A 13761-nucleotide genomic window follows, 5' to 3' on the forward strand; every position below is an offset into this window, starting at 1 on the left:
CCTCAAATGGTAATGCATCATTTGGAAGGAGTCTGAGGCACAGAAATACCTGAAAGATTTTAAGGCAGCTGTTTTGACAGCTATCTTTTAGCATAAATGTGAGAGCTAGAAGTCAAATACATGGCACTTTGCTTCAAAAAAAACAAGGTCAGTGCATCTTTTTGACATAGGGAATAGCAATTCAAGCTGTATAAAATATTAGTCTTTGGCTTCCCAATGGCTTGGCTAGTTAAGACGGTGAACAGCTGGGCTATTTAGACCAGGAAGGTCCCAGGTTTGATCCTTCGTCTCTGCTCAGTTGGCTGATTTCATCTGGGTTGATACAGTTGACCTTGGGAACATTAGTTAAGGAGAGGACATCAGCCAAAGTTCTCATCCTGATCATTCAGCCATTAGATTGGAGATAGACCTGGTACCTCCTGATCTGTCCAGTGGTCTCCTGGCCTCCATGCTCCAAGCAAACTTTAGCTCATCCAAAACTCTGCTTTCTGAATCTTATAGACAATGAATGCCCAATGCATCAAATATAAAATACTTGTCCCCGTGTTTAAATTTGTATATCACTTTGCACCACCTATATATCTCATCTCCAACAGGCCTGCAACCTCTCTTTCTTCAATCCTGGTCCCATACATTCCTGCCTCACCATTGGCCTTCAATGGCCCAGGTCTCATGCTCCCTCTGTCTCTCCATCGTCTTGTATGACCACCTTTTTAAACCAACCGATTTAACCCCTCCTTTGGCTCAGCATCCATTTTTCTTTTGATTGCCCCTCTGTCGCACATTGGGATACTTTTATTTGTTATACACAGGCAGACGTGCACACAATCAATATCTGAATCTGAAGATGTATCTTGCCTGTTAAGGAACTCCTAGTGGGTTATTCTGCATGCATTCTACAGAACTAATTCATTTCATAAAAATAGATTACAGTTGAATTTAAAAAAATTCCCTAATCATGTGTACCTCTTTTTTTTTTAATTAGTCTGGTATATTGCAGGGAAATGTCCTACTTTGTATCACTAACTCATTAATGCAAACCTGCTTGAACGTGTAGTTGTTTTCAGTCTATAATTCTTTGTTATGTGAGTGTGAAGTGGAAATGGAAGTGCTCTAATTTTAAAAAGACTGGCTTTAAAAAAAAAAAAAAATACCCCACAAAGACTAAGTTGTGTTCTCTTCAAACTGAGATCAGTTCGACAATTGCTCCCGAATGTCACTGCTTACTCTGCCCTGCAGCTGACTGGCTACAAGTGTGGTATCACTGTGGGCTGCAGTGGCTTGTTCTTTCCCAAGCCTTCTCTTTTTCCTTTCACCACCCCCACTCTATTGTAGGAAGCATCTGTCCTCTACTGTGAGCTTCCCTCTGATCTCAAAGTGATTTCCTCTTTGTGATTAAGACTATACACATGCAGTCACGCATGCACTCCCTTGTACCTTTTTAAGCTCGGGCAAGTTACATCCGTGCCATGATCTTTTCGATGTTACTGCAATGACGTAACTGTGAATGTTTCAAATACAGCAATCTTTTAATGTGGGCATTGGCTTTCTCCCAGCTCTTTCTTGTCTTGTTTGCAGCACAAAGGCAATTTCCATGAGCAGACCTGAAACCTGCGTGCTTAAAATATATAGTGCTTTTGACCGCTAGAGAGAGAGAGAGCGAGCTAGATAGAGAGCAAGAGATAGAGCACACCCAAGGTTAATTAAATATTTTTATTGTGCTAACAGCACAATTTCCTGTCCAACATGTTTTCCTTCCAAAGGGCCCAAATTTTGCCAGTAAGATTTCTGGTGCACTCACCAGAGGTGCGCCGCTTTTATAAAACTCCAAGGGCACCAAAAATCTTTGGGCCGAGTTTGGCAGCTCCCCAGCTTCTCCTCGATAGTGGCGTAGCATGGCAACTGGATTCGGGGGTGGAGCCAGGTCCCGGCGCTGAAAACCGTGCTGGAACCTCTGCACATGCGCGCTAGAGTGCGCGTGCATGCGCAGTAGCTCCTCTCCCCCCAGAATCTGAGTGTGCTCTGCAGCCTGTGTGGGAGGGGTTGAAGCGTGCCGCCCCTATCCCTGGCCGAATGGGCTCCCTCATTGGCGGCCCGCTGCCTTCCCAGGCCATGTTTTAGTAGGACTTCTATTTTTTTATTATTGATTGATTGCTTATTACTTTGGTCTTGGTGCTTTAGGTGTGGGGTTCCTTCTATTCTTTCTTAATTGCTTTTACTTTTTGTGCTTTGTACGTCTTGGTGCTAGGTGCAGGTCCTCTCAGCTTCCTTGTATTTTTTTTTGTTATTGAATGCTTATTTTTGTGCGTTTAGTGCTTGGTGCTTTAGAATGTACTTACCCACTCTGATTTCTTAACTCTCCAAGGGTTATGGCCACATACGCTAGTTTAAGTTAGTTTGGAGCAACTGTTAGATGTTCAAACTGGCTTAAATGGGCAAAACATGTGTAGGTGGCTGGTAACTCCTGCTTTTGGGCAAACAAAACTAAACTTAAAAAACATCCTAACTAACTCACTTATACTAGCACAAATTAAACGTGCAGAATGGAGATTTTTAAGATATTCCAGAAAAATCAAATTGCTCCAAAAAAAACTGAGCAACTCCTGGCCAAATTTGGACCCAAAAGGTGGAAAATACCACACTTCACACCCCAAAGCTTATAGGCTAAAACTAATTCATTTATAAATGGAAGAATAGGAGCAATATGACAGCAAATTATTGAAAATCAAATAGTTAAAATATACAATCAGTTCATAATGTGTTAAAATACTCTTCAGAACACACTCTTTGCATGCCTTGATGGACAGTATTCTTGGAGCAATTTTTCACAGATCTTCACAATATTATGTATGGATGAAGTGAATTTCCAATCCACAGGTTTGTGATCCCTCGGCAGAAGGGTCAAATAATAGCTGTAATTTTATGCCATGGCTTTGAAGTCCATCGGCAGCCTGAACAGTGCAATTCTCAGCTTGCAAGGAAAGGTATTTAGTCACGTTATTACTGTCTCCTTGCAAGCCAAAAGGGTGGAGAGTTAATTGTAGAAGAGGAATTCCAAACCTTTACGGTTGAGAAATGTTCTTGAATGGAAGGCATATTTCAATATTGGGTGCTCATTTCCTCCACCCACATCTTACCACTTCACCCCTTCATTTCAGATCTCAACAAGTAGGAGCTGCACTGCTGAAGTCATTCCTAACCCATGGACCAGCAGCTGCTCCTACATGCTGATTAGGAAGCACAGGAATAATGTGTAATATTGTACTCTCATACTTGGCTTCAGGAAAGAACAGAGCTTTCTCTTGGGTTTAACTTGACCTCTTTCCTCACCTCCTCAATCGTGCTTGGCCTTTAATGTTTATTCCCCGCTTGTGTTTATCCACAGTGTGGTTTATTTTCGGACAGTTCATCAAAACACTGCTGGTTTTTATAAATGACTGCAAAACATGTCAGTTTATGGTTGTGCTTTATGTATGGACATTATTTTTAATCTCTCAAATCATGTTTTCAGTGAAGTCGCTTATATCTGCAGTTCCTGATTGGCTATGTTTCCACTGATTCATTTGTTGTCACTCACGGTAGAGCTGTTACAGATCTATTTTAATTAGTGCTGAATATCCATAATGAGGTGCACTGAAAATAATTATTCATAGAATAAAGTTCACTGAGTATATGTAATTTTCACTGCTCGCAACCTAATCTTGATAACTAAAGGTAGGTCACATTTTATTTTAATCACTTGGTATTTTCCATAGCTTCAAAGTTCATTCAACAATACACCATTGTGCTTTGGAGTTTTTGCTTCCAAGATATTCCAAAATGGATGCTTTGATATTCATAAAACTTTAACCCTTGTAATAGTATTATGTACGTTGATCATTTTGCTGTTGGCTGCTTCAGCATTTAACTGTAATATATCGCAGTGTATGTTTATTACATGAACAACTCCTTTTGGGAAACCTAGTAGAATTAACACCTGGTAAGAATTCCTTCTGAATCTGGGTTCAATAACTGATCTTCAATAAGATGTTTTTTTTTTTAAGCAAATCTGTTTTTAGGGATTTGAGACACAAATTATTCCTGTCTTGGGCATCATGGACTAATTTATGAGTGATTTAGTACTGAAGTACCGCAGCTTGATGTCTTTATTTCAAAATTCATTTTTTTATTTGTAGCCCTCCAAACTAGATGTATAATTTAAAAAAAGTACCTGGCATGCAATTTATTTGCATATGTTCATATAATGACAGTAAGTTGGCAGTGTCATGTCATTAGCTTGTGTTTGGAGTTGAGCATAGGCAACTTGCCAATTGAAACAGCGTGAATACCTCATTTATTATGTCACTAGCCAACTGTAGGAAAGGGGGTCTAAAGTTTGAACAAAAATGTACAGGCCTCGAGATGTAATTCACCACATCTAAAATGGGATAGATTTGTAAGAGCTACCCTGCAGATTTTTCAGAAGCAATGATGGCATCGGGTCATAGTCTCCATGTGAATAGAATGAAAGAACTTGCATTTATATAGCATTTTTCAAGACCTCAGGATGTCACCAATCACTTTACAGACAATGAAATACTTTTTCAAGTGCAGTCATTTTGAAGAAGGCCGCCAGTATTGCTGTAACAGCATTATGCATGATTGGCGAAATACAATGTATTAATCCTTTTGACTGTAACCATGGTGGGCTATCCCTTCTTGGCCTCTGCAGCTTTCAACACAGTTTTGTCTCGATTTGTCTCTTTCTTGGTCTCTTCTGTTGCTCAGTCCTCACTTGATTCTACTCTTGCCTATCACCAGTGCAACCAGTACAGTTCCTGCACAAGTTTTTCCTCCTCCCCACCCCATCACGGATCTCCAGCATTGGTGTCCCTTTCTTAATTTGCAAGCCATCTCTTGGTGATATTACTTACTGGTATTGAGTTAGCTTCTATAGTGTACACATTCACTTAATCTACCTCTCCTCTTCCACCTTCGACACCATGACTACTACAGTGCTATCTGACTGCTTATCTGACATCAAGCTGTCAGATGAAACTTCTCCAGCCAAACACTGGCAAGACTGAAAGCATCATTTTGGCTTCCATCAAAAGCTCTGCTCCGAGCCATTGATCCAAGTCCCTTCCCTGGATGCTTACTGTGATCATTAGACATTGAACTCCTTTGCATTCTTGTATAAATGAGAACAGGAAGATGTCCAGTACCTTCAGCTGGCTTGGCCCCACACTCTGGAGTACCTTTCTAAATGTCCTCTGCCTGTCCACTTCCCTTCAAGTCTCCATGAAGCCCATTTCCCTGGTCATGCATTCAGTCACCTTCTCGAACCCTTCTCTCAAAATTGCTTCGTATTTGGTTTTACCTCGTGCTTTTGGGACACTTTTTATAATGTAAAAGTCGCAAATAAATGCAGCTCATCTGCTTGTTTCAAGCTCATTTGTTGACATTTGATGGAATTTACAACATTTGACTCCTCCATCACATTGCAGTTGAATGTAGTTTTATGTATTCTGGCCAGGGTACATTTGCAAACTTTTTTCCCCTCCAAGGTCTACTTAAATTTGTGACATTGGTCTTTATTTTGTAGGTTCTTGAACAAAGTTCTTAACCACAGCTTGTCCCAGAATGTTTCAGTAACTAGATTTTTGGGTGAAGCTGCACGACTTGATGGAGGCTACACCAGTTGAATTGATTTTACTGGTTATTCCCATCACCTTTAAAATTAAATGGGAGAAGCAACTTTTTTTTTCTCTCAAAACATAGAGTAACTCCATTAAAAATCACCATGGAGATTGCACTGCAAACCAGGAGCTAAACTGATTTTAGGTACAAGTGATTCTTGTAATGCCTTATGGTTTTAGAGTAATCTTTAACTTTTAGCTGTTTTCTTTTACAGTGAGCTCCCATGTCGAGCTTATAATAATGCAGGCACTATGCTGGGCTCATGATGACCTAAATAAGGTTGATATCAGCAGCTACATACTGAAAGTCTGTGGACAAGAGGAAGTCTTGCAGAAGTAAGAAGTTCTAAAACACTTATTTATACTTCTCCATATTAATTTTCAGTAGAAAATGAGTATTTGCATCGGAATGAAAATAATTTTGACAGTAATACTCTCTCTTGTTTGAGTTGCTTTATTTAACCATTTGACTTGATTATATTTCTTGTTTGTCTGAAATGTTTTTGAATGGATGCAACATTTAAGTTTTGGCTCCATGCACTCTGCATCAGTTGTGACCTCAGTCTTCGATCATTGTGTTTTGAATAGCTTTAACATCCAGCCCAATTTCAAATTGAATCCAACTTCTATGCTCATTTAGAATGATCACCCATGATCCTATACTGTACTTAAAACTTTTTTTTTCTGTTAGTTTTGTTCAAGAAATGCAGATGTGTAAGGCTTCCTAATGTCCTTAATATTCATACACCTTTTTCTTTAATTGTTTAACATTTGTAGTGACTGACCATCTAATTGAGCTGCCATTTTCCAATATTTGACATGGTCAGCTGCTGAAGTTAATTAATTTCAGCAGCTGACCTCGGCTTTTGGCCTCTGATTTTAACTAAGAACTATTTGGCGGGGGACTGGGCGGTGGGTGCTGAGATGGTGTGCTGAGATATGTTGCATGAGCTTTAGAAATGATGTAACTTTGGTAGCCTTGATTAGGGGCCAGGTTCCACATGTGAAGATGGAAATAATTAACTTGTATGTTTTTCTTCAATGAAACTGTAGGCTTGAGAATTATACAGAAGTACTGGGGAATAAAGGCACGGGATCGCCTTATTCTAGAACATTCTTAAATTTCTTCCATTTCTCTGCAGTACATTAAAATGTTATGCCTGAAATATATTGTAGGAAAAAGTACCTCCGTATTTTTAATAAACATTGAAAACTTGTGCTCTGATTAAAAGAATAGCCTAGAATTTGTAGTAGTGCGTGACTACTTATGGCCCTGCCTTTTTGGAAAATTCTGTGATAAAATCCAAGGTTACAATGTACTGTTTGCAATGGTTTTAAAGGCAATGGACTGCATCGGACTCAAATGCAAAACTGTGTGGAACAAATTAAACTCTAGTATTTGATTTATTATTTATATAATGAAAACTTAGTGCTCTGGCTTGAAACATCCTTTAGATCTCAATTTAATTGCTAAATGCTGATTCAACTGAGTTTTTCAGAGAGGTCAGCTTGCAGACAAAGTGTGGGTACAGCTTGCATTTTAATGTTACAATTGCATGTGCAGCTGTTCCTAAAGTAATTATTTTAAGGGTGTATCTATTCACGCCTCCATTATGTATTTAAAAAGAAAACTAAAATGTAATTGACATTTCCTCATGTATCTTACAGTAAGCACTGCTTAGGAAGCCATGAATACATTCAGAATTGCCGTAAATGTGACACTGAGATCAAACTACAGCTGTTAAGCCACAGTACAATATGCAGAGTTCTGGCCCGCACGGTGAGCACAATTTATCAGTCCATACTTTTCATTTCTTTGGACAGTGCATTATGATTTGCAGTAATGCAGCCTCTGAACTCAAACTAGCTTAAAATTATTTTTTAGTGTTGTCACCTGCCCTGGCATGAAAATGCTTGAATATAATGAATTAGCAGTCTCAATACAATTTGTAATGGTCAGTGGATTTCAGCATCAAAAAGCCAATGTACTCTGCCTGTAACAGAGACTGGTTGGAAAATGCAAATGTCACTGATGTGGCACCGAGTCTATTCTGATTTTGGAACTGAGGAAACTCCTTGGGGAAGAATAGTGGGAGCTTCACTGCATATCTGACCTCGTAGTTCCTAATGTTCACCTTGGGTCTCCAGTGCAAAAGTGTTCTATTCTCCTGTCTTGGTACATTTTATTTGAGCACAAATTTCATCAAAAGGTGAGAGAAAACTTTGCAAAACTCAAAGCTTTTCTCTAGATTTCTCTTTTGCGAAACTGTGTATAAAGGTCTGCTTTAAACAAAACACATTCTATACTTTAGATGCAAGTGTTTGAAATTATTTTCTACCACATTTTTTTTCCTTTTTGTACAAATGTCTTTAATTTGAGCCAAATATTCTGGATTAATCTCTCCTTGCAGTCAGAGTTTTTCAAGTCTCAGGCATGCATTTTTTTTATTCATTCGTGGCAAGGCCAGCATTTATTGCCCATCCCTAATTGCCCTTGAGAAGACGGTGGTGAGCCGCCGCCTTGAAACGCTGCAGTCTGAGGTGAAGGTACTCCCATCGTGAATGTACTTTGTAGTGGTTTGGTCCAAGTGAGTGGCTTGCTAGGCCATTTCAGAGGGCAGTTAAGAGTCAACCATATTGCTGTGGGTTTGGAGTCGCATATAGACCAGTAGTTCCATGGTCACCATTACTGGTGCTAGTTTTTTTTTATTCCAGATTTATTTATTTAACTTAATTTAAATTCCCCAACTGCTGTGGTGGAATTTGAACTCTTGTTTCCTGATTATTAGTCCAGTTCTCTGGATTACTCGTCCAGTAACATAACCACTATGCTACCGTACCCGATAGGACTTTTTACTAAAAATAGTAATACTAACTTGAAGTACATAATACATGACTCAGTCACCCCTTGGACTCTGTTGGGCATTATGTTCACTTTCCTTCAATTTGCCACATTTTGTTTTGGTGGGTGGAGGAGGCTGGGTCATGCAAATTGATCTTGAAGTCCAGTTTTAAACCTTGGCTTTGAAGTTTTTTTTTGCAACCTCATTTCGGCATTTGATCTGTTTTAAAAATATTGTCCAAATTGGCAAATAGATCCCAGAGTGAGGTTACATGTTTTACTGCTTTGGCTATTCAACTAGGCAACAACGGTATTGGAATTCAGCATAAATACCCAGTTGAAAACCTAAATGCAAAATTAATTGTAAACTTAATACAGAGAATATTCTGAAAATATTGTTTCTTCCAACTTGAGGATGAGGTGCAGCTAACAATTAGCAGTCTCAATGGAAATTAGCAATATATTTACATAAATTTATGCCATGAACAGGCAGATGATGATGAAACACCTACAGATCTCCAGAAGTACCTCTGCCATTTGGAAAAGCCCTTCAAAGAATTTATTACAAGGTAAAATTATTCATTCACTTATCTAAATATCATCCACCATTTCCTTTTAATGTCCATTTATAAATGTGTATATTTTTTGCCTAGGCAAAGTCTTGCTGAGCTTCTGGAAGTTTATCATAACCGGGAAAAGGCATGCCTTCAGAAAGAAGTAAGTATTAATTTGGGATGAAGAAGGGCTATCTTTGGCATTTTTAAATATTAGAATACAGGACATCAGATCTACACACGCCTTGAACTAGTTGAATAACTAGGAAATGTAATGGTGTGTGTGTGTCATAAAACATCACTGGTTAAATACCTATTATTGAGTGTGCACGTCAATGTGGTTATGCATGAGGCATCCATGGTTTGAAGATCTGTGGGAGTGTTTTTCAATATTTATGGATGGGAAGGAGTTTGGAATAAAGGTTATTTTGCAATCCAATTACCTAACGGGAGTAGTTATGGGTAGTTATGGGTTTGCTACCATGTGAAGATTTTCTTGCATCAAGATGCTCTGATCTCGGCGACAATTTGTAAAGCTCCAGATAGGGAGTCCATATCTGAAGAAATTCTCCAAAATTAGCTCAATACATAATTCTCTTGGATTGGGCTATTTTTCAAAGTATCTGGATCTAGACATATAATCATGGCAAAGATATCCAGCACTACAATGCTGAGAACTGCAGAGCCATGCACAGAAGGTGGTTTGTTAGCTGGCGAGTGTATGATGATATGGAGGTTTCCCAGTAGGATTCTGAACTCCGGTGACCTCCCAGTCGTGGACTTGAACCTAGTAATGAAGGATGTGTTATGGTTGTATTTGAGTGCTTGTCCAAGCGATGTGAGATTACTAACTTCTCACTCGCATGTCGGGTACTGAGGATCCCACGATGAAGGAAAACGGTCAAGAATTTATTTCCAGTCACTGCTATCAACAATGTGTTATGTCCTTATCAGCCATAGTGATGCACAAGTGTGAGTGCCTTTTTAGAAGCAAAGGATATTTTCTTCAGTGTCATTAAAATTTCTTGTGTTATATTTAAAAGAAAAGCTGCCTGCAAGGAATGCATCAGCTGACTTTAGTTGCATGGTTTATTTCATATTAACACTTGTGCATGAGAGACATTTCAATGCAGCTGATTTTTGCATGCCATTCTTCGATAGAAAGTAGACCAGCATTTTGGTTACACCGTCGTATTATATTGAAATAAAAATGTGAAAATGGAGTTCCTAACATTTTCTTGAATTAACGTTATCTTTTGCATTTGTGCCATGTAAGATTAGCTTTATCCAAGCATGTACAATGTTCAGTCCTGTTTAATTCTAACCAGGGGAAACAGTACAAATTGGTGGAACAGATAATCCAATCTGTAAAGGACATTTGCAATGCATTGGATGGTGCAGAGACCAAGGCTGTCACTGATGCTGTAAAGAAACTAAAACGTGCTGTTAATCTACCAAAAAGTAAAACCATTGAGGTAAGCTCATTGCTTTCTACATGCACTTCCGATTAATCCACAAATAACTCTTCTCCCACAATGAGTTTGCTTCAGTAACAGACTGAGGGCTCGAAATTAGCCAGCCTAACGCACGTTTTAACAATTTTTTCACGTTAAAACTGCTGTTTTGTTCTTAAAATAAAGTACACAAAATTCCCCAAAGTTGTTAAGAGTGGCATTTTCAAAATATTGCCATTTTCCAGATCACCATACCTTAATAGGAATGCTTAAATTTGGCCATTCGGCAAACCCGTACTCGGGTCAAAAAACAACGCATGGAAAAACAAACCTTGCAGCCTAAAACATGGGTAAGTAAGAAGACCGACAAAAAAAGGTATGTTGAAGTTTTCATTTCTTAAGGCTTTTGTGAATGTTTTCTCATTTTATTTTAATTTTTGTGTTTTCTCCTGTATTTTTGGCGATATTGGCCTTGCTGTAAAGTTAGAGAGGACGGCAGTATTAAACACAGTTACTCCAACAATGCAGTTTTTTAACGACGGGTATTTTTTTGGCCAAACTTACCCCCTTAAAACATGGCAATATTTCTTATTTCTTCATTTTAAAAAAATGACTATTTATCAAATAACAGGCTGGGGAATTTACAGCCCTGGATATTTTCCCAGTGGTCGAAATTTTTAAAGTAATGTTTCCTGCCGGTGTTTCATTATTGAATTAGCTAGATTTGTTGTCTATCTATTTTTTTCCAAGGAATAAAGTAATGTGACTATTTTTGCAGGGGTTCTAGAGTTTAGCTGTTTGAACAGTGTAGCTTATATATGTACACACGTGCTGCCCACTGAAAGAGGGAAGGGCAGGTAATGGTCCCAAGGGCAAAGGTGGCACAGAGCAAAATTGCTTTTTTTAATGTTGGCATAATGCTTTGTCTAATCCAGTAAGGCAGTAAATGTTTTTCTTTTGTCACATGATCATATTGGTGCTTTTTTAAACAATAAATGTTGTTTCACAATGACCTCCCATTATCATTTGTTTAATCACTGGACTGTTACTTAGTACTTCAACTGAACTTACTTTTCTTCAGTGAAGGGACTGCTGCGTGACTCTGGGTGGAGTATTATAATTTTTACCGTAGCGTTTCTTTTCTGGCCATCCAAAATGATTATTGATCGGTAATCCCCATCCTGGCAGTTACATGATAAATGGTTGTTGACTAGTCATAGCAATCAATCTCATCATTTCAAGTCAAGAACTTCTATCGGTCTTGAGCAATCAGCAACTGAGACTCTATAATTGAAGTGCCATACTACTTTTGCGTGTGGCATCACTTGATGTCTGAAGATTGCAGCAGATGAGATTGCCCTGCAATTTGGATTTGCATTGAGCGCAGTTGAGTTTTATTTTCTCGTAACTTCTATTGCAGATGTCCCATCAATATAATTAGTACAAGCATTTCACAGAACAGGAAAGTGCTTTCAGTTCATGGAAAAGGCAAATAATGTGGCAAAACAATCTGTATTGAACATGTTTTAGAACATCTATTAATCTTCCACTCTAATTTATTAATAAATTAGTCATAGGGAATTCCCATGGCTGCTAATTTGAGAAGGGAAAGATTTATGTTAAAAGCAAGCCAATCTTGGTTCATTCTATAAATCCCAAGCATCCTTGAAATGATCATTGATTTCTAATCTAATTAGTAACAGGAGGTTGTGAATCCTTCCTTTCTTTAACGTAGTTAATGACATTATTCCCTGAAGCTGTCCTCTTCATTTTTAGCTTAACTTGCTAAAGGGACGTTCCTTCATCAAAAGATCTGTGGGTTGAGGGACATCTCAGAATTTTAAAGCACGATTCTACATAATGCTGGATTCAAATACCATATGACACAAGTTTAAAAATCAATAAGTTATGTATAAGGAATGAAGTCTGGCAGAACAAGTGTCAAAATATAAGAGTTGGAGATTAAATTACCAGAGATAACCATTGAAACAAATGGTATAAATGGTTCTGTTTCTGTAAGAAATATGTGGGATATAGTGTGGGTTTCTATGGACTATTCGCAGATTCTGCATCCTATATGATCCCAAGCTGTGTTTCGAACCCTCATATCTTCACCAGCACAAAAACACCCCTACGTCCACCTCCATAACCTCACCCGCCTTCTGCTCCTACCTCTGCCTATCTGCAGCTGAAACCTTTATCCATTCTTTCATCACTTTCAGACCATTACAGTGCTCTCTTCGCAAGCCTCCATCCTACATCCTCCATAAACTTCAGCTCATCCAAAACTCTGCTGCCCATATGCTACCTTGCACCAAATCCTGCATGCTCATGACCTTTGTCCTTGCTGACATATTTTGGCTCCCAGTTGCACAAAGTCTCAAATTTTGAAATTCATCTTGTTTTAAATTCTACCAAAGCCTCGCTCCTCCCTATCCCTGTGATTGCCTCCATCACTGTACCCGAGAACTCTTTCTGTAATGCTGGTCTTTTGCTCGTCTGTTTTCCTCTTTATTCTCTTACCACCCCCCCCACCACCCCCGAGCCTCACCGCCATTGGTGAGAATGCCCTTAGATGCCTAGACTTCATACTTTGGCGTTCCTTTCCTAAATTTCTCTGCCCCTCCATCTCCCTCTTCCCTTTTTAAGAGATTCTGTGAAGCCCACCTCCTCCAATATCTCCTTTGGCTTGGTGAACTTCAGTGAGCGGTAACATCTTGCTGTCTTTCTCACCAGTTGACTTCTTGTAGAAAGATTCTCCATCCTATGCACCCATTTGGGTTATAGTATCCCGAGTACAGTTTTGCTGAACACTGTCGCAGTCAAGTTGTGTTTCCGATCTGGGATCTACTTGCTCTCACTAAAGAAATCTGACACCGTTCAGAAGGCATATGTCTGTCTTAGTGAAACCAAATGCAATGCTGCTGTCTGGGTTTCTGCACAAGTGCTGCACTTTTAAATCCAAATGATAAGTGATTGTGAATAAACTTGCTGAAATATTATCCCTTTTGTCATGAGATTAATTTCTCTTTTTTGCTTTGACTGTTTATGCTTTGTGAAGCCGGTGCCCTTTCTTTGCACATAATACTGGCTTTATAGATTTATTTTCAGTATTCATACTGCATTTCATGGCATTAAATCCATATTGGATTCAATTCAAAGGAAAATAGTTGAATTTATGAGCTTAATTGCAGCAATTATTAAATTGGTCATGCCCCATGGGACTATCAAAG

The 13761-nt window shown here is 38.8% G+C and overlaps 1 protein-coding gene across 2 annotated transcripts in view; it reads left to right on the forward strand.

Annotated features, from left to right (window-relative positions):
* The window catches only part of pik3c2a (phosphatidylinositol-4-phosphate 3-kinase, catalytic subunit type 2 alpha), a 142762-nt gene that overhangs the window by 62823 nt on the left and 66178 nt on the right, over positions 1-13761 (forward strand). Inside the window, exons 5-9 of one of the 2 annotated variants that reach the window (XM_070899893.1) lie at positions 5894-6014; positions 7347-7458; positions 9010-9089; positions 9174-9237; positions 10403-10549. In XM_070899893.1, coding sequence (XP_070755994.1) covers positions 5894-6014; positions 7347-7458; positions 9010-9089; positions 9174-9237; positions 10403-10549 — 524 coding nt within the window. The remainder of the gene's footprint in view (positions 1-5893; positions 6015-7346; positions 7459-9009; positions 9090-9173; positions 9238-10402; positions 10550-13761) is intronic. The other variant, XM_070899894.1, reaches the window with a different exon arrangement.

The sequence above is a fragment of the Pristiophorus japonicus genome, chromosome 14 (assembly GCF_044704955.1).
Source record: "Pristiophorus japonicus isolate sPriJap1 chromosome 14, sPriJap1.hap1, whole genome shotgun sequence".
In the NCBI taxonomy this organism is placed as follows: Eukaryota; Metazoa; Chordata; class Chondrichthyes; family Pristiophoridae; genus Pristiophorus; species Pristiophorus japonicus.